At 40.9% G+C, this 24903-nt stretch overlaps 1 protein-coding gene across 7 annotated transcripts in view; it reads right to left on the bottom strand.

The window, feature by feature from the left end:
• Kif2a (kinesin family member 2A) overlaps positions 1 to 23129 on the bottom strand; it is a 59552-nt gene extending 36423 nt beyond the window's left edge. For 3 of the 7 annotated variants that reach the window (XM_005065564.4, XM_005065565.4, XM_005065566.4), the window contains exon 1: positions 22982 to 23128. In XM_005065564.4, coding sequence (XP_005065621.1) covers positions 22982 to 23045 — 64 coding nt within the window. In that variant the 5' untranslated portion in view covers positions 23046 to 23128. Of the gene's footprint in view, positions 1 to 10257; positions 10382 to 22460; positions 22670 to 22981 lie in introns of those variants that run through there. The other 4 variants (XM_013126143.3, XM_040729113.1, XM_021236302.2 and 1 more) reach the window with 4 other exon arrangements.
• Between the last annotated feature and the right edge of the window lie 1774 nt (positions 23130 to 24903).

The following is a 24903-nucleotide window of genomic DNA, read 5'->3' as shown; positions in this document are numbered from 1 at the left end:
ACAACATTTTAAATACCTAAAACAAAAACTGCATATTACAAAGACTGTAATGCTAATATTGTATTAAAGCTAATAAAAATCACTGTCAATCACTACATATATATAAATAAAATCACACACACACACATATATATATATACACTACATAAAAAAATTATAAAAATTTTAGCTGGAAACAACAGTACAAACCTATAATCTCAGAGCACTTGGGAAGTAGAAGCTGTAAATCAAGTGTTCAAGGTCATCCTCAACTACACAATGAGTTCATCCTGGGCTACACAAAACCATGCCTCTAGCCTTTCTCTCTCTCTCTTTTTTTTTTTTTTTTTTTTTTTTTTTTTTTGGTTTTACGAGATAGGGTTTCTCTGTATTGTTTTGGAGGCTGTCGGTCCAGCCTGGCCTCGAACTCACAGAGATCCGCCTGCCTCTGCCTCCCGAGTGCTGGGATTAAAGGCGTGAGCCACCACCGCCCGGCACCTGCCTCTCTTAAAAGGTGGGATTATCTTTTTTAACACACACACACACACACACACACACACACACACACACACACACACACGAGTTGCTGCTTCCATGACACCATATATATTAATTTTAGCTAAGCTATTAATTTTAACAGTTCCACAGACAGCACAGATTTAGATACTCCTTTATTAAGTATAATTAAGGAGTATAGAAGACTCAGCAGTGAAGAGCAGTTGCAGCACCCATACCAGGTGGCTCAAAACTGTAATCCCAACCAGAGGGAACTCAACAACCATTATAAGCACGCATGCACACACGCACATCCGTAAATAATAAAAAGATTGCTTTCCATTTACTTTTCCAACAAGACTTTATTCCTCTCTATCCCTAACAATGAGCATTAATCTTAATGTTTTTACTAAACTGTTTCGAAACCAGATCCTCCTTTACACTAATTCTATGCTTTGTACAAGATAGCTGTCTTGTCACACCTCTAATTAACTCAGTGAGTCAGACACACACAAAGAGACATGGAAACAAGGTGGGTGGAGAACGTTGGGAAGAACGATTTAAACAGTAGAGGGGGATGAGAGGAAAGTAGGAAGGGCATATGAGAATGATCAAAACCACTGCACAGATGTATGAAGTTGCCAAAGGAAATAAAAAGGACAGATTTTATTACTATATGATTGCAATACTCCCCCCAACTAGTCTCTGTTTCCAATCACTCTTCCCTTCTTTCTGTTCTCCATACATCAACCAAATGATTCTGGTTTAAAGCCAAATTACAGCTGAGTATGGCAGTGCATGTTTGTAACATCAGCACTAGAGAAACTGAGGCAGGAGCATTACTGCAAGGTTGAGAATATCCTGGGCAAGGTAGTGAATTCCAGCCAGCCAGGAACTTACTTCAAAACAAACAGGAAGGTTGGAGCGATGGCTCAGCAGGTAAAGGCATTTGCTGCCTAGTGTAAGGACCTCACATGATAATCTCACAAAAGTAGTAACCATTAATTGGGACAAGAAGATTGCAGTAACAAGTTTTGAGAAAGTTTGTTATTGTGGGAGAAATTGAGTGTTCCACCAATAGCAAGAAAGATAACGTTTTAGCCCAGGAAAATGTGTTTGAATACCAGACAACCTGAAGAATAAAGCCCAGCTGGATTGGCACAGTGGCACTCAGAAATCAGAGGCAGGAAGATTGCGACAATTTTGAGGCCTATATAGCAAGTTCCAGGTCAGTCTGAGGTATATATAACACCTCGTCTCAGAGCAAAACAACAAGAAGAACCAGCAGGAAATGGCGTGGCCATGGTGGGAGCTGAAGAGTGAGTGGGTCTATGACAACACGCCATGACAAGCACAAGTGAAAATGGGCTGAAATAAAATATGCCTATTTCTGGCTATCCATTTCCACACTCCATTTTTTTTTAGAGGAACTTCTGTACTGGTAACTAGGAGTGACAAAAATGCAAAGCAAAATATCTAATATTCACACTATAAATCACAATTTCAAAGTTTTGAACCTCTACAGACAACCTACAGCTTGGCAATGAGAGGATAAAGAAAATCAAGTAACACCTGGCACTAGCAGGTTTTTAGACATTGGAACCTCCAACGCAGAGATGCAGAAAGTCTTAAAATACAAAAACAGCCAGATGCAGGCTAGAGAGATGGCTCAGTGGTTAAGAGCCACTGTTCCTTTTTCAGAGGATCAGGGTTCGATTCTCAGCGCCCTCATGGTGGTTCATAATCATCTAAATCCAGTTCCAAGGTAGCTAATGCCCTCTTCTGGCTTCCACAGGCACCAAGCATGCAAGATGTACACAATACATACATACAGGCAAAACCTATTGAAACAATGAAACAAACAAAAAAACAACCACCAGATGCACCAGCTAACACTAAACTCCACAGGAAGTAAAATGGAGTAACATGAAGTCATACTTGCTTTCTGCCACTGGACCAGGCAACTAGAAACTGTATTAACAATGCAACCTGAGGCTGTCATTGTTACCAACACACATCTCTAAAACAAACTTACTTGTAATTAAGTCATTTCAGATAAAATTCTTCACCAAACTGATCACTTAAGACAGTTCCTCATATTTTCTTCAAAGTATACCACACCCTTTCATATCCATGCCCTTAATCCCTCGGCATTTAGTTACTGTGTAAGGTAATGAATGCACTTTCCTTCCCTGCCTTATGAAGACCAACTTGTCAGCACCTTTCCTGAAAAGCACTTTCTCCTCTATCTGCACATGCAACAGTACTTGTCATAGTTGAAGAGCATACACATGAGTCTATGTCCTCCTGTCTGTCTGAATCCAAGGTACACTGGCATGAGAGTTTTGCTTAACTCTGAAGCAATCTCTCCCGCCTTACTGTTCTTAAGAGTTTGTTTTATAATCTTAGCCTTTTGCTTGCTTGTATATATTATAAAATCATCTCCCATTCAAAAAAGTAAATAAAAAAGTAAATCAATAGCATCAAACTGTTAAGAAGTCTAGTTGTAAATGAACTGAGTATTATTTTGGATACCAGTCAACATTTTCCTTTCTCAAGGGCAAAAAGCAAGTATTAATATTTGGTATCACATGCAAGCCTCATAAAATGATCTTATTTTTATTTAAAAATGTTTTACTACATTTTATTTGTGTTTGTGTATATGGATACACACATGCTGTAATACATATATGGAGATCACAGGACAACTTGCGGAGTTGGTTCTATGCTTCTACATTATAGGTCCCAGAGATCAAATTCAATTGCTAGGTTTGCCAGTAGGCACCTTTATACACTGAACCACCTCATTAGCCTCTAAAATGACTTTCAGTGGCGTATTTCTCCTTCCTATACAACAGGTGTTGTAACTGAGTATGCAATGTCCCCCCACACCAGAGTTGGTGACACTACTGGTCTTGGGACCTTTCACCTTATCTTCTCCACCCGGTCCACACCTGGCCCCCACCTTGCCTTTGGCTGACCTCGAGTTAAGCTGAGCCGCTTTGCCCCACATCACTCCTTAGTGTCCTGTCATAATGGTCTGTCATATCATACATTGGTTCAGAAGCAACAAAGCCAAATGACCATGGACTGAAACTTTTAAACAGTGAACCAAAAATAAACCCTTCCTTCAATTTCTCAAGTATTTTGTCACAGTGACAAAAAGCTGGCTGGCAAATAGAAAAAAAAAGGATCCTAAAGATGAATTTGGCTGCCACCCTTTCCATAACAAAGCTCATGTTAGGGTCCTGAGAGTGTCTTCACCATGCAATCACAAAACCAGGATTCCAGCAAAGGCCTAAGTACCCAAGGGCAGTTCAGACCACAGCTCCCAAGAGCACAGGACATAGTCATTGGCAGTGGCGCATGTGCAAGATCTGCATCTGCAAGTGTGCAGAATGCAAGCACTAAGACTGCTTCTACCTAAATTCCAAAGAAAGAAGACACGAGACTCAGGCAGGCCAGGACTACTGCAGCGTGTCTGCATGAGGGCAACACCTACAAGGCCTACAGAAGAGGGATCAATTCCAGGAGCCAAAATAAGTAGGGACACCAGCAACATCAACACCCAAGAAAGCTGCAGGTAATTGTAGACAGAAGTTTCTGTCCTGTCCAGTCCTGCTGCCATTGAGTCCAAAATAAACACACAGAGGCTTACATAAATTATCAACTGCAGCCGAGTGTAGATGGTGCACGCCTTTAATCCCAGCATGCGGGGGGGGCGGGCGGCAGGTGGATCTCTGTGAGTTCCAGGCCAGCCTGGTCTACATAGCGAGTTCCAGGACAGCCTCCAAAACAATACAGAGAAACCCTATCTCAAAAAAACAAAAATAAACAAACAAACAGTCAACTGCTTGGCCAAAGGCTCAGGCTTCTTACTGTCTAGCTCTCTCTTAATTATTAACCCATTTCTATTAATCTGTGCATCTCCTCATGGGCTTGGCTTATCGTTGATGCCTGGGGTCTGTTTCTTCCCTGGCAGCTACATGGAGCCTCCCTCAAGACCCACTCTCTGCTTTCCTCCTCCCAGCATTCTCCTAGTCTGGTAGTCCCACCTGTACTTCCCACCTGGCTACATCCTGTCTGTCCATGGGTCATAACAGCTTTATTCATCAACCAAAAAAGAGAAACATATTCACAGCATACAAAAGAACATCCCCTATCAGGTAATAGCAAGTCAACAGTCTGAGAGCAGCTATGTATTATCTGGAGGTAGGCCGGCCTGAGGCCCCTCTGATTATTTGGGAGCTTTCAAATGGCTTCCCTGCTGAGTTCTGAGCTTGCTTTCTTATCTGTATCTCCCTTACAGTGAGAATTTTGCCTTATGACTTACCCCACCGGTTCTATCCTTCAAGTGGAGAGCTTGTTTTGATTTAACTGGCGATGAGCTGGAGGAGTTAAGGCGTTGAGACTACTGAGATGGGGGTAACTATTTATATGTATAAGGGGCAATGAGTAGCCAGGTGTAGAATGCTGTGATCTGAATATGGTTTGTTTTCTCATCTCCCAAAACTCATGTTGAGGCTTAATTCATTTAGGCAGAGCATTCAGAGGGAGGGGCCTAGAGGAAGGTGTCTGTGCTCTAAGGAGGGAACCAGGATGCTAATAAATAATTTAGAGCCACCGGTAGGAGCTCACATTGCTACTCAACAAGATTAGTTATTACTGGAACTAGTTACTATGAGGCAAGTTCAGCTTCCTTGGCATCTTGTACCCATGTTCCCTTTTTCCTCCATGTATAAAGTAGTATGACAGCCTAAGGGACCTGGGCAGATGAAATCTTGGCCTCTCAAGCTTCCAGAAATGTGACTTAAATAAAATCTTTTTTATCTATTCTGTACTCTCTGGTATTGTTATAGTGAGAATGACCCAAGACAATGCTTTAATCATACTCAAGTGCTAGCTTTTCCTGGCAGAGCATATGGGTCCTCAAAGCATCTTAATACTTATTTACCACCTTGTTTGACTTAGTGTTGAATGAGCACTAAAGTACCTAAGAAAATGTTGGAGAAAATATGGGGAATTAGCAAAGAACAATTATAAGGAAAAAAACACGTTGCTTATAAATCTAACTTGATCTTGTTTATTGCTTATTTGTGCTGGCTAGTTTTATATCAACTTGACACAAGTTAGAGTTAACTGAAAGGATGGTATGTAAATTAGGAAAATACCTCCATAAGATCCTGCTGTAGGGCATTTTCTTATTATTGATAGGGGAGGGTCATGGGTTCTATTAGAAAGCAGAAACCACGAGGAGCAAGCCAGTAAGCTGTACCCCTCCATGGCTCCTGCCTCTGGGTTTCTGTCCTGTTTGAGTTCCTGTCCTGAGTTCCTTCAACTATGGACTATGATGTGGAAGTGTAAGCCAAATAAAAATAAACCCTTTCCTTGCCAACTTGCTTTTGGTCATGGTGTTCCATCACAACAATAGTTACCTCAAGGCACTCACTGACCAAACATGACAACACTCATTATATTAGCTATATTACTGAAGTTGGTTTGACTTGATGATTAATACATTAAATTTTCTTCCCATTTAAAGTAAAAGTAAAGTTTCCCCACTAGCATTTTCATACACGTATTTTTAAAGGAATTAAAAGCCCATTAACCCCCCCCCGACCAAAATTCATTAACCTCAAATGAGTCATGTCTATGCAACTGCCTAAAAATGGGGTCCTCCCACGTTTCTGCCGAGAACCAATATTTTCACATATATGAAACCAATCATTCTCAGATGAACTATTACAAAGTCAGAATTCAAAGACTGTGTGTGTTTGAATATTTAAAGGCCAGAGGCTAACCACTGATGTCATCCCTCAGGAACTGTCCACCTTTTTTTTTGTGACAGGCTCTCTCAGTGGTCTGTCTAGCTGTCTCGGCCCTCCCCAGTGCTAGGATTACAAATGAGCACCACCATGCCCAGCTTTTATGTTTCACATGGGTTAGAATTCAGGTCCTCGAGCTTGTACCAACCCAACCATCTGTCTTCCTAGACCAAAATTCAAGAATAAGACAAAAGGAAGTCAGGCAGGCAAGTTCATGACCTAAACTAAGGGAAAAGTAAATTCCACAAGTTTCCAAGATAATTTGCAAAAATGACTGGCTAAATAAATACATAATATTTTGAAATCATAGCCTTTATTTCAATGTCATTTATGTTCAGCACATTTAAAAATCTCTATAGTGATGCTCAACTTTTTGTCATAGTAAAAATAGTTTAGAGTTCAACTTTCAAATACCTGCCAATAAGAGCAAGTATTATAGTACATGCCTGTATTTCCAGCAATCAGAAGGCAAGGCTGGTCTACAAAGCAAGCTCTCAGCCAGCCAGAAATATATAGTAAGACCCTATCTCAAAAACAAAAATCTGTCACTAAATATTAATACAGATGATTTCTTTAAAAAAAAAGCCTACAAATGAACAGTTAACAGAGTATATGCTCCAATTCAAGTCACTTTTGACTCAGTGAAAAAAAATAAATACATGAATTTCAAGGCTTTCTAATCGTAAAAATCAATATGGTTACTTTAGACAGGTATTAGTGATCCTTAATTAGTAAAAGTTCATGTATTTACTGAACTGTCAAAAACAAGTTTCAAATGTTGACAATTGATTGTCTTTTGGTTTCTGAGAACAGAACCTTATTATATGTTTCCTGGTTTACAGCTGAATTCACAGCAGCTGTGAGGCTGAGAAATGCCAGCAACCAATTAGGCAAGCACAAATCTTGTCTAGCATGTAAAGTATAATTTGGTTGCAAATGCAGGAGATAAGAGCCAAAATAAACCAATCAAGAGTACTGACAACACTTCCTTACAAGCATTCAAGACAGCACAATACTTACTATATAGCAGGTATATGTATTTTATTTTTAAAAGATTCAGGCAGCTTTTAAGAAGGCTGCAGCTGCTTATCACATACCTAGAATTACAAACCCAATGTTTTTGTGGATAATTATTCAAATTATAAGGGTGAAGTATCAAGTATACAAATGACAAGTTGCCCAAAAGTGAACAATATTTTACCAGTAATTCTTAAAATGCTTCTGCAAGACTCTCTCCTCATCTATTAACACCTTAATATATAAATAATCGATAAAAATTGTCCAAAATACACTCAAAATGTAAAAGTTAATAAATGATTAGTAAAATAAAATGAATTATAAAATTGTCTATAATGTTGATTTCAAAACCTTTTGGAGTTGTTAAATTCTAGTGGTTATACTTGAGGTATGATACATTTAAAAATAACAAAAATGATATAGCTACATAATAACAAATAAAAAAATTACCCTGTGTTACAATAAATTTAAAAATAAGGTTCTTGGACCAGAAGACATGGAGATAACCAGAATTTAAGCCCCAGGACCCATACACTGGGAACAACCAACCTACACACACACACACACACACACACACACACACACACACACACACACACACACACACACACACACAACTTCAATAAGGGCATGACTACATAATTTGATGTTGTAGTGTTTTGTTCCACAGACTCTTAAAACTAAGCTTATAAAACTTAGATATATTAGTGCCTTCTGTGCCTCAGGCAGGAGAGAAGGAAAGCATGCAGAAATATCCATTCTTCCAACAAAAAGTAATTTTTATTATAAAGCTTTAATTCTATAACTACCTACTAGGATTAAATGCCTAGCTGTCTCCAGAGGGAGTGTTACTCAGCAGTTGGTAAACAGTTAACTATCTGAAAGAGCCCTCTTCAAAAGTGAAGTCCCCACCACAAGAATCCTGATACATTATCTTAGAAGGCACAGACCTCAACACTCTGTCACTTTGTACTGTGTGACTTGTTAAACACTGTCTTATCACTCCCTTTTCTTCTTTACTATTTTTTGCTCTAGTCAAGGCTGCATGAGCATGAAATCTCCCTGCCACAGCCTCCTGAGTATTGGGATGACAAGTCTGGCCTCTCATATTACAAGTGAGATTGATTCTAATCAAGTTTATATTTAGAACAACTGCCAGTGTGGAATATAAATTCAAATGTCTGAGTGCATCTTTTTGAGTCATAGCAAAATATTTTACATTAGGTTTTTTGGTTTTTGGTGTTTCGTTTGTTTGTTTTTTTTGTGTGTGTGTTTTGTTTTGGACTAAGGAAGTCTGTCTCAAGACTTCTTTTTTTTAAGGAGATAAAATTCCTTTCTTCAACTGACTCTGAAAAGCATGTTCCTTTGGAAACATAATGATAACCCGTTGCTAGCAAAGTTCAATACAATGATCTACTATCATTAACAACAGAGGAGAATGTTGGAGAAAGAGATTACTAAATATTATGTTTGAACAGAAAGACTGAAAACACCAAGGAGGTTGCAAAAGCATCATTTAGAAAATGAAAAACCGCCGGGCGGTGGTGGCGCACGCCTTTAATCCCAGCACTCGGGAGGCAGAGGCAGAGGCAGGCAGATCTCTGTGAGTTTGAGGCCAGGCTGGACCGACAGCCTCCAAAACAATGCAGAGAAACCTTGTCTCGTAAAACCAAAAAAACAAAACAAAACAAAACAAAAAAACAAACCTTAAGTACACAGTAATAGTCAAACATTGCATTTTGTTCATTAACTGCCCAACAGCTGTTTATGCTCTAACAGTAAACACAGATTTGTTCCTGAGAGGTAAAAGGCTAGAAAGGAATCAGCTGAATTATCAGAGGATACAGGAAGAGATGAGTAGGCAGGTGCAGCCTAAATCAAACTCTCAAGCTGATACCAACTTTGCTAATTCATCTAAGCAATGAAGAGAGAACCCTTACTCAGGACTGCTATAAATATTACACCATCAACAGCTTTACTAGAGGAAGGCGCCATTACAGAAGAGAAAATAATGTGTCAGTTGACACTGGTAACTGTACGGATGTTATTTAATAAATCCCTAGGGAATGGGACTTTGCCAGACATAGAGTTCTTTCTATTTTGGCTCATCACACTTACGTTTCTGTTATTACCAAATTTAAAAGCTCTAGCATGGCCTTTCTTAGGCTTCGTGCATAAATCTTATATTTTGCTACCAGGTGGAAAAGGAGACACAAATACAGCTTAGATTTTCCTGAAGAAAAGCTATCTTTAAAACAAGATACACTTTTACCCATATTGCAGACAAATTATTTTCTTCCAATCTTTTTTCATCGTCAGCCCACTGTTTTGAGAAGGGATATAAAAATTAATTGCTCAGTACCTTTGGGGTGACCTCAGAGGGGTTTCCTGTTTGCTGTTCTGGGATAACTGAAATGCACTCTACAGCAGAAGAATTATTTGGCAGAATTCATTGGAAAGTTCTTTAAAAGGTATTAAATTGCTAGGTGGTGGTGGCGCAGGCCTTTAATACCAGTACTTGGGAGGCAGAGGCAGGCAGATCTCTTAAGTTCGAGGCCACCCTGGTCTACAGAGGGAGTTCCGGGACAGGTTACAAAACTACATAGAAACCCTGTCTTGACCCTCCCCCCAAAAGGTATTAAATCACTGTAATTCCCTAATGTTTTGCATATTTGAAATTGGTAAGTGAAGATTTAAAAGCACCAAAAGTAAACTGTAAAGAGAAATGCTCAAATCCTAAAATGATTATGTTTACAGATGAAAGAATAAAAAACAACTTTGCTTTAAAGCCCTAAAATGTTCACCTAACGTGTTGACAAGGAAGCATTACCATTTGTTATGACTTTTTTATTCTTTACTCTTTTGGCCTTTTTTTTTTTGTCTTTCTGAAAGGGCCTCCACCCAGCACCCCAATAAATCACATATGGAGGCTTATTCTTACTTACGAATGGTCGATCTTAGCTTGGCTTGTTTCTAGCCAGCTTTTCTTGTCTTACATTAGCCCAACTACATTCTACCTCTGGGCTTTTATCTTTACTACTTCTGTATAACTTACTTTACTTCTTACTCTGTGGCTTGCTGGCTGGCTTGGTGACCCCTGACATCCTCCTCTCCTTGTTCTCTTGCTGCTCCCCTCTTCCTCACTTCTTCTATTTATCCTCCCTCTCTGCCTGCCAGCCCCGCCCATCCTTACTCCTGCTCGCTATTGGCTGTTCAGCGCTTTATTAGCCCAATCAGGTGTTTTAGACAGGCAAAAAAAAAAAAATCACAGCTTCACAGAGTTAAACAAATACAGCAAAATTAAAAGTCACACACTTTAAATTATATTCTACCACACTATTTCAGCTCCACTGTCAGAATATTCCTAAAGGTGGGAAGAGAAAATTTACTCCACAAAGTTGTTCTGTAACCTCTACAAGCATGCTCTGGCACACATTCAACTGTACACACAATACATAAAAAATTTGAATCACTTCATAAAGCTTCCAAACTAAGGAAGAGTCACTAAGTAAATCTAAACACGTGGGAACTTTAAAGGACATCTGCACACGTCCCTCTGTGATAAAATATCCAAAATCTATCTGTTAAGGCAAAAGGTTGTTCTTTACAACACCAGAATTTTACACACCAATGTGTGTTAAAACAACACATTCTGTTGAAGAGCTGCCTTCACAGATGTTCTGCTGAATATACTGAGCAAATTCTTACTCAAAGGAAATTCCACTCAAGTACCAGCTACATAGAGGTATCTTCTCTTGAGCGTAAACACATCTTATATAACACTCATTACAAAGTCACTACTTTCTCCATTTCTCATCACAATCTCTTTTACGCTACCAATGGAATTCTGTGGCAGTAGTGGTTAAGCAACTGTCTGGCCACATCAAGACAAGAGCCATTCCTTCAAGTTCTTAAATAGTTACTGCAGAGGTTAAGAGCATTGACTGCTCTTCCAGAAGTCCTGAGTTCAATTCCCAGCAACCACATGGTGGCTCATAACCATCTGTAATGAGATCTGAAGCCCTCTTCTGATGTGCAGGTGTACATGCAGATAGAACACTGGCATACATAAAATTTTTTTAAATCTTTAAAAAAATTTAAAGCTACAGAATACAAAATTATACACATCTAAAGCAAAAGATACACAAAATGGACTCACAGACACTCAATGTGGACAGAAAGGCTAACATCACGCTATTGAGTTTTATTTTGTACATATCAAGTTTGGAGTTATCTATCTAGGGGTGAAAAAATGGCTCAGGAGAAGATGTATCAGATATTAAACATTCCCAAGGGCCACACACATGAAGAGATGAACAGATAACAGATATCTATGGTATTAAATTTTCACTAGGAGGGAGTGACGAGTGGAAAAAATGCCAACAAGACTATTTGGGGCCGGGCGTTGGTGGCGCACGCCTTTAATCCCAGCACTAGGGAGGCAGAGGCAGGCGGATCTCTGTGAGTTCGAGACCAGCCTGGACTACCAAGCGAGTCCCAGGACAGCCTCCAAAGCCACAGAGAAACCCTGTCTAGAAAAAAACCAAAAAAAAAAAAAAAAAAAGACTATTTGGGTGTAATAACAATAACAATAATAATAAAAATTTAAAAACACTGATCCACATAGCATTTAAAAGCTTAAGGTGATCACAGACATCGAGTATAAAAGTCTCAGGTTTCAAGCTGTCTGGGTAAGGTGACTAATGGTAGCAGTACAGGTAATTGCCAGAGACAAAGAAAACCCAGAATAGTCTTAGAACACAATTGGGGACGGTATTTCAAAAGGAAAGAGAAGGAACCATCAAATTCTGCTCCCAGTTCAGGTTAGAGTAAGAACAGTGGCTTGAAGGAAGTCAGATGAAGGTCTGACAAGCAGGTGCTTTGCAGACAGCAAGGAAAGTCTGGCTTTGTGGAAGGCAGATGGACAAGTTCCAGCAAACTACAATGAAACTATTCTTTGATCCTTTCAAGGATTTTAATCCCTACTGATTTTTTTAAAATTAGAAAAAGAAATGGCCAGCAAGATGGAGAAAGTGGGTAAAAGCAAAGCACTTGCCATCAAGCCTGACAACCTGAGTTGGAATGGAAAGAACCACACAATGGAAGGACAGAACCAACTTTCCCAATTTGTCTTCTAACCCCACATGCACACCATGGCACATGCATACAACTCCCTTCAACAGTAGTTGCAAATGAAACACTAGTATACATATCAATAAAAGACAAGTAAGTAAAACTCTGGTATATTCAGTTACTACCAAAATATAATCATGAGGAAGAATGAGACTATGTGCTCAAATACTCCAAAGGAGGGGAGGGGAAGCCCCACCCATTTCCAGCACTGGGTGAAGTAGAGGCAAAGGACCATCACAAGTTCTTGGCCAGCCCTGAGCTACATGGCAGAGTAATGATTCTGTCTCCAAAATTAAACTAAATTATAATCATTTTATACAGTTATTATGTAGGGAAGTACATAATTAAACAGAACATATCTATATTGCAGATATAGACAGACAGATAGACAGATAGATACACAGACACACTTTCATGAAAGACAAAGCTCTGCACTAAAGGAGAAGTTGGTAATACTGTCTACTGGAAGGACAAATGGGTGTGGGTAAAGGATGGAGATTTTAATAGTTGCACGTTCTATCTGGTACTTAGTGCTTAACCATGGAACTATATTGCTAATCTAAATAGGTAATTACACTTTAAAAATTAAAGTATTCATTAAGAGCAATAGTACACACCAGTTTGTCATGTCATACAAATTATGCATGGAGTTGAGCAACACAAATCGACTTTTTTAGAATGTCAAAGCTTGTACAGAAAGAGTAGCATAACTATTTCATTTAATCACTGGCTCAGCAATCTTTGTAGAGGCAATCTGCTAGACAGTAGGGATAGAGTAGACTCCGAGTCCAATCAGACAAAATTAAATGGTTAATACATGCTCATGAGCATTCTGACAGAATAAACAGAGGGGACACAGTGTATAAAGATTGGATTCATCCTATGTAGGAATGAAAAGGGTAAGAAGTTTAACAATGGCCAAAAAGAGAAAGAAGAGTTACCCAGCATGTGAGTAGCCTGTAATTCAAAATAAGTGGCAAGAATGATGCTAGCAGGTGGGCTAGACTGTTCAGGCTCACTAAGAAACACTAGCTAACCACAGGTGGAGAGGCTTCCAGAAACTGTTGCAACAACACAGATGAAACAAAACAAAAACAAAATTCCACACAACTTTAAAGCTATTTGCACCCCAAACTTAAACAAAATAAGAGTTCATGTGCCTACATCTTAGAGCAAAGATCTGCTATTGTTCAACCAATTTATATTCAATATTGGTCAATCTCAAGGGTGATGATCAAAGACACAATGCTTGGGCATTCATCATAATATCTGAACTATAAACTCATAGGCTGAAATATTATTAATTACGGTTGTCAAATATATCTGAGTCCTTTACATTGCATTACACAGCTTATTTAAAATTATCGTTGTTAGCAAACCCAACTCTCTTATTAGCAATAGACTAAGTATGATTTAAAAAAATCTAGTGCTGGGGTATAGCTCAATTGATAGGGTAACTGCCTAGAATGCAGAAAACCAGAAAAGCAATGGCCTATCGTGTTCAATTCTTAGAACTAGATAAATAGGATATAGTAACACATACCCATAATCCTAGCACTTTAAGTTCATCCTCCATTACAAGTAAAGTGAGTTCAAGTAAAGCCAGTCTAGCATAGCATACATGAGAGTCGGCCTTAAAAGTAAAAAAGCAGGGGGCTGGAGAGATGGCTCGGTGGTTAAGAGCACTTGACTGATCTTCCTTCCAGAGGTCCTGAGTTCAATTCCCAGCAACCACATGGTGCCTCACAACCATCTACAGTAGGGTCTGATGCCCTCTTCTGACATAAAGTCATACATGCAGATAGAATACTAATATATTAAAAATATGTAAAATATAAATTATAAAAAATTCTTTAGCCGGGCGTTGGTGGCGCACGCCTTTAATCCCAGCACTCGGGAGGCAGAGACAGGTGGATCTCTGTGAGTTCGAGGCCAGGCTGGACCGACAGCCTCCAAAACAGAGAAACCCTGTCTCATAAAACCAAAAAAAAAAAAATCTTTAAAAAATAAATGCAAACCTGAATTCCATGGTTTAATTCATCTTTATTCTTGGAGTATTACAGATTATCATTCATTGGCCCATTATTTTCAAAGGAGGCCTAGACAAAGTTTACACACACACACACACACTTTTTTTGTTTTTCGAGCCAGGGTTTCACTGTATTGTTTTGGAGACTGTCGTGGCTCTCTGTAGACCAGGCTGACCTCGAACTCACTGAGATCCGCCTGCCTCTGCCCTAAGAGTGCTGGGATTAAAGGCATGCGCCACCAACGCCCGGCTTGTGATATAATTTCTATAGATATAAGAAAATGCCCATTATTTTGTCCAGAATTTCACTGCCCCCAAATCCTTTTATTCATATATCCCTTTCTAAGTCATTTCAAATGGTAATTAAGACATCCTAAACACTGAATAGGTATTCAGAATCTTAAGGAAGAGGAGACTAGGCAAATGCCAGCGTAGGAAAACATAGGATGAAAATAAGAACAAAGAAAAGGTAAGGAAAGGCAGCCAGTGTATGGGTGCAGAGGACAGGGGACTTTAATCATAAAGCTTACAGGGACCAAGCATGCACTCTGCAACTGAGTCACACCCCCAGGCCCACTTCAAGAATGGAAATATTTTAGCTTTTAAGTGACTGAGAGAGGACTTAGCAGTTAAGAGCACTGGCTGCTCTTGCAGAGGTCCTGAGTTCAATTTCCAAAACCCACTTGGCAGCACAAGGCTACCTATAACTGTAGTTCCAAGGGATCCTCTGCCCTCTTCTGGTGTGCAGACATATAGGCAGACAAAATACCTATACACATAAAATAAATTAGTATTTTATTTTTAGAGAGATAAAACTAAGGTTTTTTTGTTTTTGTTATCATTCTTCCTTTATATTCTATTCCAGTAATTCTGCCAGTCTTGGCTCCGTCTTAAGACAAAGCAATTTGTTAAAGCTTAAGTAAACCTTGTTGCATGTTACCATTTGCTAGAAGTGCCCCATACCTTAAACTCATTTACTTTTAAGATATCAGTGGCAAAAAAGGCCAGTTTGTCTCTTTGATGTTACAATGCATTCAGGCTTTAAAGTACTCTACATTGTATTCATGAATAGGATTAGCTTGATTAAACAAAGCTAAGGAGATTTTTATAAGCTGCACTTCTGAATGTGAAGTTCCTCCCCAAGTAAAACTACTACATAACACAGGTTCTTCCTGCCATATTTTCATCTCATCTGATCTGAACCATTGTTCACCTCCTAGACTGATGCAATCTTACCCAAGCTAATTCTCATTTTCTGTAGTTCTGTCTCTCTAATCTATCACTAGTCATTGGCTAACTCCTATTACAGCTTTCAGGAGATTAAGCCCTACCGCACTTTCCAAGTGTCCTAGAAACTAATTCCAAGATGCTTACCTTACCTTTGTTTCCAAGTCTTTAGCAGATGCTCCAGGTCTCCTCCTCCCCCCTTTCCTTGTGTCCTTCATCTCTCACCCTTCCAGTCCCATCTGAAATTCTCTTTGTCAACAAGGGCGCCCTGTGTCTCCAGCTCAGTAAGCCCAGAAGGTTGCCACCAATATATCCTTCACTATTTACATTTTCCTGTTCATGAAGTCTAGCCAGGTACCGTTCATTAGGAAATCCTACTTTCCTGAATATAAAGGGTCACAAACCTGGTCCACACTAGAATCTGTATGAAGCTTGGTTCCTCTTTTGTAAAGTGGGGATGACACCATCTGGCTGCCTTACAGGCTGTCATGAAAATCTAATACTGTATGGTACACCTTCAGCAAATGGCATAAATGCTAAATCTCTTCAGATATCAAAAGCAACACATGACTTCTAGAAAACTCTGACATTGGGTCTCACTTTACAGCCTGGCTGGCCTCCAATATGCAGAGATCTTCCTGCTTGGATCAACTTTTTTTTTCCTCAACATTTTTTTTAATTTAAATTAGAAACATGCTTGTTTCACATGTCGATCCCAGCTCCCTCTCCTACCCCTCACCCCTCCTCCCTTGCCTCTCTACCAACCCTCTCAGCCCCCCACCCAATCATCACACCATTCCCCAGGGAGGGGGATCCCCAGAGTCTGTCACTTCATTTGGGGCAGGGCCTAGGCCCTTCCCCACGTGTCCAGGCTAAGAGAGTTTCCCTCCATATGGAATGGGCTCCTAAAGTTCAATTATACACATGGTAAACACTGATCTACTACCCAAGGACCCAGAGATTGCTGAGGCCTCCTCACTGACACCACATTCAGGGGGGTTGGATCAACTTCTTAAAAAAGAAACTGAAGTTAAACAGCAGTGTAGAAGACAAAAGCTAATAGGTTTGTTCATCAAAAGTCATGATCACTCAACAAATGTAACTATACACATACTCCTTCTTGATCCTATCTTAAAAAATAAATTTACTTGCTGGGCGGTGGTGGTGCACGCCTTTAATCCCAGCACTCGGGAGGCAGAGGCAGGTGGATCTCTGTGAGTTCGAGGCCAGGCTGGACCGACAGCCTCGAAAACAATACAGAGAAACCCTGTCTCGAAAAACCAAAAAATAAATAAACAAATAAATAGTAATAATTTTATGCCAGGCGTTGGTGGCACAACGGAAGGCAGAGGCAGGTGAATCTCTGTGAATTCCTACAGATCAAGTTCCAGGACAGTCTCCAAAACAATACAGAGAAACCCTGTCTCGAAAAATAAATTTACATAGAGGGAATTTTGTTGAAAGTAAATAAAACATAACAGGGAAGTACTTGGCAACACTGTAAAGGGAGTCTATTCTCAAACCACACTGAAGGATGAGCAGCTGCTAGAATGCACTACCTACTTCCATGTCCTACGTCCTTAGTCTGTGTCTATAAGGATTCCAACTCGGGTTCTCCAAAGAAAAACCAGCTGTTAGGAGCCAATGGTCTGCCAGAACTTGAGTACATTACACCTTTTCAAATTAGAACAAAGGTTAAAAATTAGAAAAAACAAAAACAAAACAAAACAGGTCACTAGTGGCAAGTAACAGCAATTCATCTAACTAGCAAGGGCTATCAAGAATGAGTGTGCTGTATTAAACTGAATGTGGGTTCCTGAGGAAAGCCTAGCATGAGGCACACAGGGAGTGTACCTGGAGTCTAACTCTAAAAAAGTAAAGATGCATACAGAGAATAGCATGCGTCTGTTAGTGCTAGTCACACTATAAAAAGATTGGTTTCTTTGTTAGGGCTTTATTCATTCCATTTTTACACATAACTGTAGGATTTGGAATAACTTAATGAAATCTATCATTAAAACACAGAAATGGGATATTTTTATTATTTTTGATATACCACAGTCATTTAAGGTCTATATTCCATAATACTTCACACTCTACCAGTGTTTGAATTTGCAAGTTTTACTATTATAATGCACAAAGAGAAAAATATTATCAAAAAATAAGAAAGACCTAGGCAAGCTGAACCCATGGCCCTGCAAATGCTCTACCACTGATCAACGCTCTCAGTCCTGGAAATATGTGCTTAAGATCGAACCCAACATCTTGTACTCTACCACGGAGCTACATCCCCAGATGAAGTATGACTTTGAAGAAAGACATTTGCTTCCTCATTTTACTCTCTGAATACAACAAAAAGCTAAGACAATTAACCAGCAATCAGGTGATATACCATTAATTGTGTTTTCACTAGACAGGATCCCACTGTCCATTAATTTGAATTTACTTGGCTCTCTATGTTATCTATGTGGCACAGCACTCACAGCATCTATGAATCCCTAAGTACTTACTGTTTAGTATGACAAAACACTAATGTCTATTTTTAAAGTCTTTTTTAAAAATTTACCTCTGTGTGTAAAGTATACGGGTGTTTTCCCTGCATGTGTGTTCATGTCCACATGCGCTCCTGGTGCCTGTGGAAGCAAGAAGAGGGTGTTGCATCCCCTGGAACTGGACTATAGCCTGTTAAAAGCTGCCATGTGGTGCCAGGAGTTGAAACCAAGTCCTCTGGAAGGGCAGCCAGTGCGCTTCCCTTCTTAGGTCTACTTCAGTTTTTCATTAAACATGCTTAGTGTGTTTCACTGGAAATGCTCGTTTGCACACAAACAATGAGGTATAGAGGATAAGACCCTATCCTCAAGTTCATTTACCTTTCCCTACAATCTGTCAGAAAACGGAGCGCAACAATAAACATAGAGACTCGTACCTTTTTGTGATACTCAGTGGAAGCAAAAAGTGACTTTTTAAAACCTTCAGTTGTTAACTCTTTACCTTTATAAATGATAAAGTGTTAGAATCTGATCTTACCAATTTGGCAAATATAAGCTATGTTACAAATTGATAGTTCTGTAAATTCCTTTGATGGTAATAGTGGGAATTTGTGTGTCTCAAAAAGAAAATTAATATTCACAAAGTATAAAGCTTCCTATCATCAATAACACTAACATCTGACCAGGCTGTCCTTTTTTAATCATATGAGCTTGGCAAATTCTGATTCTGCACTCATAAAATGATGCATCTTACTCTGCTTATTAGCCCCTGTGAGAACCCAATCAGATAATACGTTTAGAAGCAATCAGAAAACTATGCCTAACACCAAAGCAATACCATCTTAGTCACCTGCAAGAGGAAATTACCAATCTACAAAAACCACACATTCTAACCTACTCCCACAACAGTCACATAATTACTATTGCATTCTTATACTGCCCATTTTTAATTATTTAAATTGTGACTCTATTCATCAGAAGCCTATAAAATGGCGAGTAAGGATGAACTAGTAAAATGATAACTGACAAAGCATGTAAAGAATGGGTCATTTAAAAATGTCTGTGAGCCTGTCTGCCCCAAACTCCAGCATTCCTGACGGCCCTCTGAAATCCCCATCTTCTCTGCTTTTCAGATGCTTTAATAAAGACACTGTTTCTCAGTGTTTAATTAAGAAATGGGCATCTTTTTCTCCACAATTTTGGGTCTTGTGACACTCTAGTAACTATTATTTATTACAATGTGGCTCTACACAATGCTCTGTAGTGCTTTTTCCATGAATGAGACACAATTTCTACATACTGACCAGGCTGCAGGAAGCAGCGGTATATATAGTTCTGAAGGAGCAAAGAATTCCTCTTTTGTGTTATAATTCTTGGTAGTCAGGTTTTTTTGCTATGCAAAGCAGGTTCTTAACTGCCACTGAACAAGCTATGTGATCTCATGCTGACCCATGACGCAATTTCCATTTGTACAACATTAAGAGTTAAATCTCCCAAGATTTTTAGTTCAAATTGAAAACAATCCCATTAGGTAACAAATCAACTAAGAGACTAATGCCACCTCAGCTGCACTTTTCAAATATTTACTACTTCTTGGTCATGCCCCCAGTTCCCTAAAGGGTAGCCAGTTACTGTTACCACAGAATTTGTTTTAATAGTGCAGCTTTAAACAATTTTTTCCCAATCAGGCTATCTAGCTACACATCTGGGTAACTGTAGATTTTAGAGTCACTGAATCCTAAAATGGACCTGAATCAAGTAATAGTAAGACATAAGCAAGAAAATGTAACTATTTAAGAAACCGTTCCAATCTCGTACCAGTTTACCTGTGATTGAAAGCAATCACTGGAGTTTAAGCTGAATTCCTGCCACATCTAACCTTAGAATATTGGAGGGGGGACATAATAAAACAAAACAAAATCCAAATGATGAAAACTCAACCTGAGGGTCCTGAACTAAGAGACCACCAGGGAAGGGGAGTCACAGTGGGAAGGTGGTAGTACAGAAATGAGCAGACAGAGGGTTTTTCTTTCCTAATAAAATTTCAGATGGCTGGCTAATTAAAATAATGCAAGAACTGGTTCTTCCTCCCATGATGAATATCCTGGAGTCTGAACTCAGGTCATCAGGCTGAACTTTTTCACCAGCCCTAACACAATGTTTGAAAACAAAAATCCACTAGTGAGCAATGCACTCAACTGGTACCCATATGGGTGTGTGGAGTGATGCACATATATTCAAGCAGTTTCTGAGGTTGCTAAGTATTTTAATCTTATGACATCCCGGCTCTGCCTGAAATGAGTGTGGGTATCTTCGCTTGCCTCCACTCTCCACATGATCATCCACTTTAGCTATGCAGTCTGAAAACTTATTAAGCAGTACCGTTCTAAGTATCAATGCTTAAGGAAATATGCTGTCTCATGAATGAGATGAGTTAGGATGACTTAGGAATTCAGAAGCCCACTGATAGTTTGGTTTTAACCATCAGTGTAGGCTCACTGGGGTTAGAATTTTTGCAGGATCTTCAACACACAAATAAAACCATTCTGGTTTACGATTTGGCCTTTGGAATCTTTTACTATATGATCATAGCTTGTCAGGGACAAAGATCATGCATGCAGTGCAGTACTGCCCAGTTAACAGCAGGCTGAGTGGCCCTTCTTTGCTCTGGGATGTCAAGTTTCAGGATATCAGTGGTAATTCAATCACAAGGTTTGTTTATTTATTTATTTAATTTATTGCAATGACCACTGGTATTTTATATAATCACTGACCTGTTACAGAAGTAAGGGAACAAAAACAACCCCCTTAAAGTGAAGAGGGAAAGCTTGGGGGAATATTCTAGATGTGAAATCCAACTGCAAAACACTTTGAATGCTTATTTCCTTTAAAGGTTACCCACTTTTCAGAGCTGAAGGTGGAGCTCAATTGAGTGTTTGATCCCCAGAACCTCATAAACTGGCACTCAGAAGGTGGAGGCAGGAGACATTCAAGGTCCTCAGCTACAAAACAAGTTCAAGGCCAGCCTGAGACATAAGGTCTCCAAAAATAAGAGATTTAAATGTTTTTAAAAGTTACCTACCTTTACCCTTTTGCATCCAAGGCACTTAGGTTTGGGCAGTATGCAATGTACTGACACCCACTACTTATTGTGAGAAGTCACTTTTGAAAATGTTGTCTAGGTTACTCTGACTTGGAATATAAAGCATCTTGCATGTCAGAATTTCTGGTGTAGGCTGAAGCTAATGGCAGAAGGAATATTATAATTCTATATCCTAGAATCACCAAAGTACGAAAATCAAAATTACTTCAAGTCCAATACATTTTAAAAAATGGCATCTCCAAAAAATTGTAACAGAACTTCTCAACTGTCACATTATTTTGTGAAGGTTTCAGTTAACAGCCAGTTAAGACTTGCAAAAATTTACATTTTATTATGTCTCCAAGTTTTAAATTAACACATAAATCCTACATTTGTTGATATACAGCCAACCCACATTCACCAAAAACTAAAATGGCACGAAACAGCATTAATGATTACAAGAAAGTAATCTGCAGAGAAATAATAAAGCAAACCCCAATCCAAGTAAATGAAGTATCTCTTACCCCTTTGGTAACTTCTACAGCTCTACAATGTAGTTTACTTATTTTTTTGTACACAAAATAATGATGCTTCCAGTTACCACAAAGTACCTCAAATGCAAAGAGGGAGGGAAGGATCGTTAATCATTCAGGGTCTTCCAAATACAAGTAACAGGAAATCCAATCTACTCACATCACTAGCATAATGGTCAAATTTGGTGGAAATCAAGAAGTGGTGCCATAGCCATGCCCTTATCAACTAGGGTAAAGGATGGTGAACAGGTCAAAAGTAAGTAAAAAGAATTGGTTAGAAGGCAGATGCATTCAAGAATTAACTCAATTCTAGCTAATCCGTTTTCCAATATTCGAATTAAGGAAAACAGTTTCCTTCATCCCCTGTATTCATTATTTCCTTTACACTATAAACGAATTCTACTTTACACTTCGAAGCCAGTGACATAAAACATTTACCCCCAAGAGGAACCCACAGAAACGTCTCTAAGCCTACGGGTCTCAAAAGAAAAAAAAATGAATTAAACATGCGTCTTCACCTCGCCTTACACTTTTCTCAGTTACATCCCGAGGGTGTGAAAATATCAACATCCGGTCTCCCACCCCCACCCTCTCAGTGGTGCCTCGAGCGGACTGCGTCCACCCTCTCTCCATCCTTTTCAGTATCATCACCTTGGCGGAGCGTATCGAGCATTTCTTTCCGTTGCTCCCCCGCCCCTTTTCATGGCCGAGTGCAGCATTCTCTCTCTGCACCCTTCTCCCAGGAAAGGGACGAGCAAAAAGGAAAGCAGCACGCTTGCAGAGGAGAGGCAGAGAGGCCTGACAACCGCGTAGCCGTTAAAAACAACCGGATGGCTGCCCATCGGCCTCTGGCTGGATGGCAGTCGGGTCTCTCGGTACCGAATTCCGCCCCCCCCGATCTTCACGCTCCCACCCTCGCCACGCTACCGATGCCGAGACCGGTAAAAGGCAGAGCCGAGGGAGCGCGAGGCACGGTCATCCCTAACGGAGTCCCCGGGGAGGATCGTGGAACGGGCCCCGCCCGGACCCCCGCACTGCAGCGGCGCCCGGGCGGACCCCACGCCCGCCTCACCCGCACAACGCCGCACACAAAAGCGCCCGGGCCGCCGCCTTCCCGCCCCCACAGCCCCGCAGAGCAATCAAAAGGGACGGCCGGCCCCGGCGCGGCTCACCATCGCTGCGCTTGATTTCCACGTAAATCCCGATCTGGATCTTGCCGAAGTTGGCCGTTGCCATCACCTCATCCGGAGCGGCGGCGGCGGCGGCGGCGGGCGGGCGGAACAGGCGGGGAGGGGGCGGGATGGCGGCGGGAGGGGCAGCGGTGGCCCGCGGCCGCGCCGGCCCGGGAGGCAGCGTGAACAGGAGCGGGGCCGCGGCGAGCGGCGGCGGACGAGCGGGCGGAGGCCCCGGGCCTGCGGGCGGGAAGGCGGGCGAGCGGGCGGGCGCGCACGCCGGGCGTCGGGTTGAAGCGAGGGCCGCAGCCGTGAGGCGGCGCGGGGGAGAGTGGGAGGGCTCGCGCCGCCCGCCCGGACCGACGCTGGGGAGGCGGGGCGCCGCGCGCCTGCGCACTCACGGCCGCCCGCGTCTTCCTGCCCGGCGCCCGCGCGCTCGGGCTGCAGGCGGCCCCGCCCAGCTCCGCTGCGGCCTGGAGTCAGCCGGTTCTAAACCCCCTCCCCGTGCCGGGGCCCGCGCCGCGTCGGGTTCAGAGCGCGGCCACGGGGGCGCGGGAAGCCTACTCGCCATGCCTCCCAGCGCGGCTTCGCCTTGACGCTGAAGCCGGAATGGGTTGAGGGCCACGTGTTGTCGAGGCTTTTTGGGGCGCGGCGCTGAAGGGACCGGCGGATAGAATGACCCACGGTGTATTTCTGGGGGTGTCAGAACCGAGTGCCACTCCGGGGTGGCCGGCCCAAGTAACCTTCCTAAGGCCAAGGCATTCCTGGTTCAAGCTTCCCGGCCAGTTACGGAGGAAAGAAAAGGTGTCCTCAACCCGAAGTGGGAATGAAGACCTTCCTCCTTTGCCCCTTATCTCCCAGTTGATTGTCATTCAAAGGGAAGCCCCGCTGTGTAGCCCTCTAACTTGTGCTTAAGATCCAGTGGGCCTGTCCTGGTAGCCTATTGCTGCTGTAGCATCAAGATTTATTTGCCCTGGTCTATAATGCCAACAGCTCTGATTCAAAACCAGAGCAGGGACTCGAATACGGTTGAATAATGAGTGTTTTCTGCAGTCATCTGACTGGGCTGACTGCATCAGCAACATGGAGAGTGCCAACACCTGCGTCTGCCAAGAAGAGGGACAAGTGGACAAGAGACCATTGGAAAATTTTCAAGACCATTACAAAAAGAACAAACCTGAGACTAACTAGTATTGAGACTTCACGTGGAAGGAGTACATTTCCATGATCTACTTTCCCTGGCTGTTGTTAAACTGCCTATAATGATTAAAAATGCATACTTAAGATTCAGAATTTGGAAGCTGGATATATGTGTGTAAATGCATTTTTTTGTGTGTGTCTATAGTTTCCAACTCAACACAAGAAGCAGTTAGTTCAAGTAACTCCTTAAAAAGATGGTCTCTGATCCTTTTAAAACCATGCCAAAAAAAAAAAAAAAAAGAAAGAAAGAAAAAGAAAAAAAAGTAAACAATGTAGAAAAGACTTCTGCTTTTCTGTTCCAGAAATGACATCATAGGTCAGGACTTCTGTTTCAAAACAAGGTTGGACCAATTGAAAGTTCTGCTTCTGTCTTGTTTTTGCTTCTCTGTGGTAGTAGTAGTATTATACAACTCTGGGCTGCTGGATAGTAGGGCTCATTCTCTTATGTTTCTGTGCGAAGGTATAAAGTACCTAGCTATTTGCTTGTAAATTCTTTCAGGAAGGCAAAGAAATCCAATGATACAGCTGCTAAATTTAAAGTTGCTTCATAAGATACTGTCTTATTATGACTGCTGACACATACTTTGCATCCTGTTGGTTATGTAATCAAGTCTTAACCTTTAATCCATATTACAAAGGTGTTCTAAAAATATATACATCATCTTGTTTCATAAAAAACGCCCGAGACACTTGACTAACCAAACACAAAGATCTTTCTGGAT

Source organism: Mesocricetus auratus, unplaced genomic scaffold, assembly GCF_017639785.1.
Source record: "Mesocricetus auratus isolate SY011 unplaced genomic scaffold, BCM_Maur_2.0 Super-Scaffold_100020, whole genome shotgun sequence".
Classification (NCBI taxonomy): Eukaryota; Metazoa; Chordata; class Mammalia; order Rodentia; family Cricetidae; genus Mesocricetus; species Mesocricetus auratus.
Note: the sequence above shows the minus strand (reverse complement) of the source record. Positions and strands in the feature narration are given on the sequence as shown.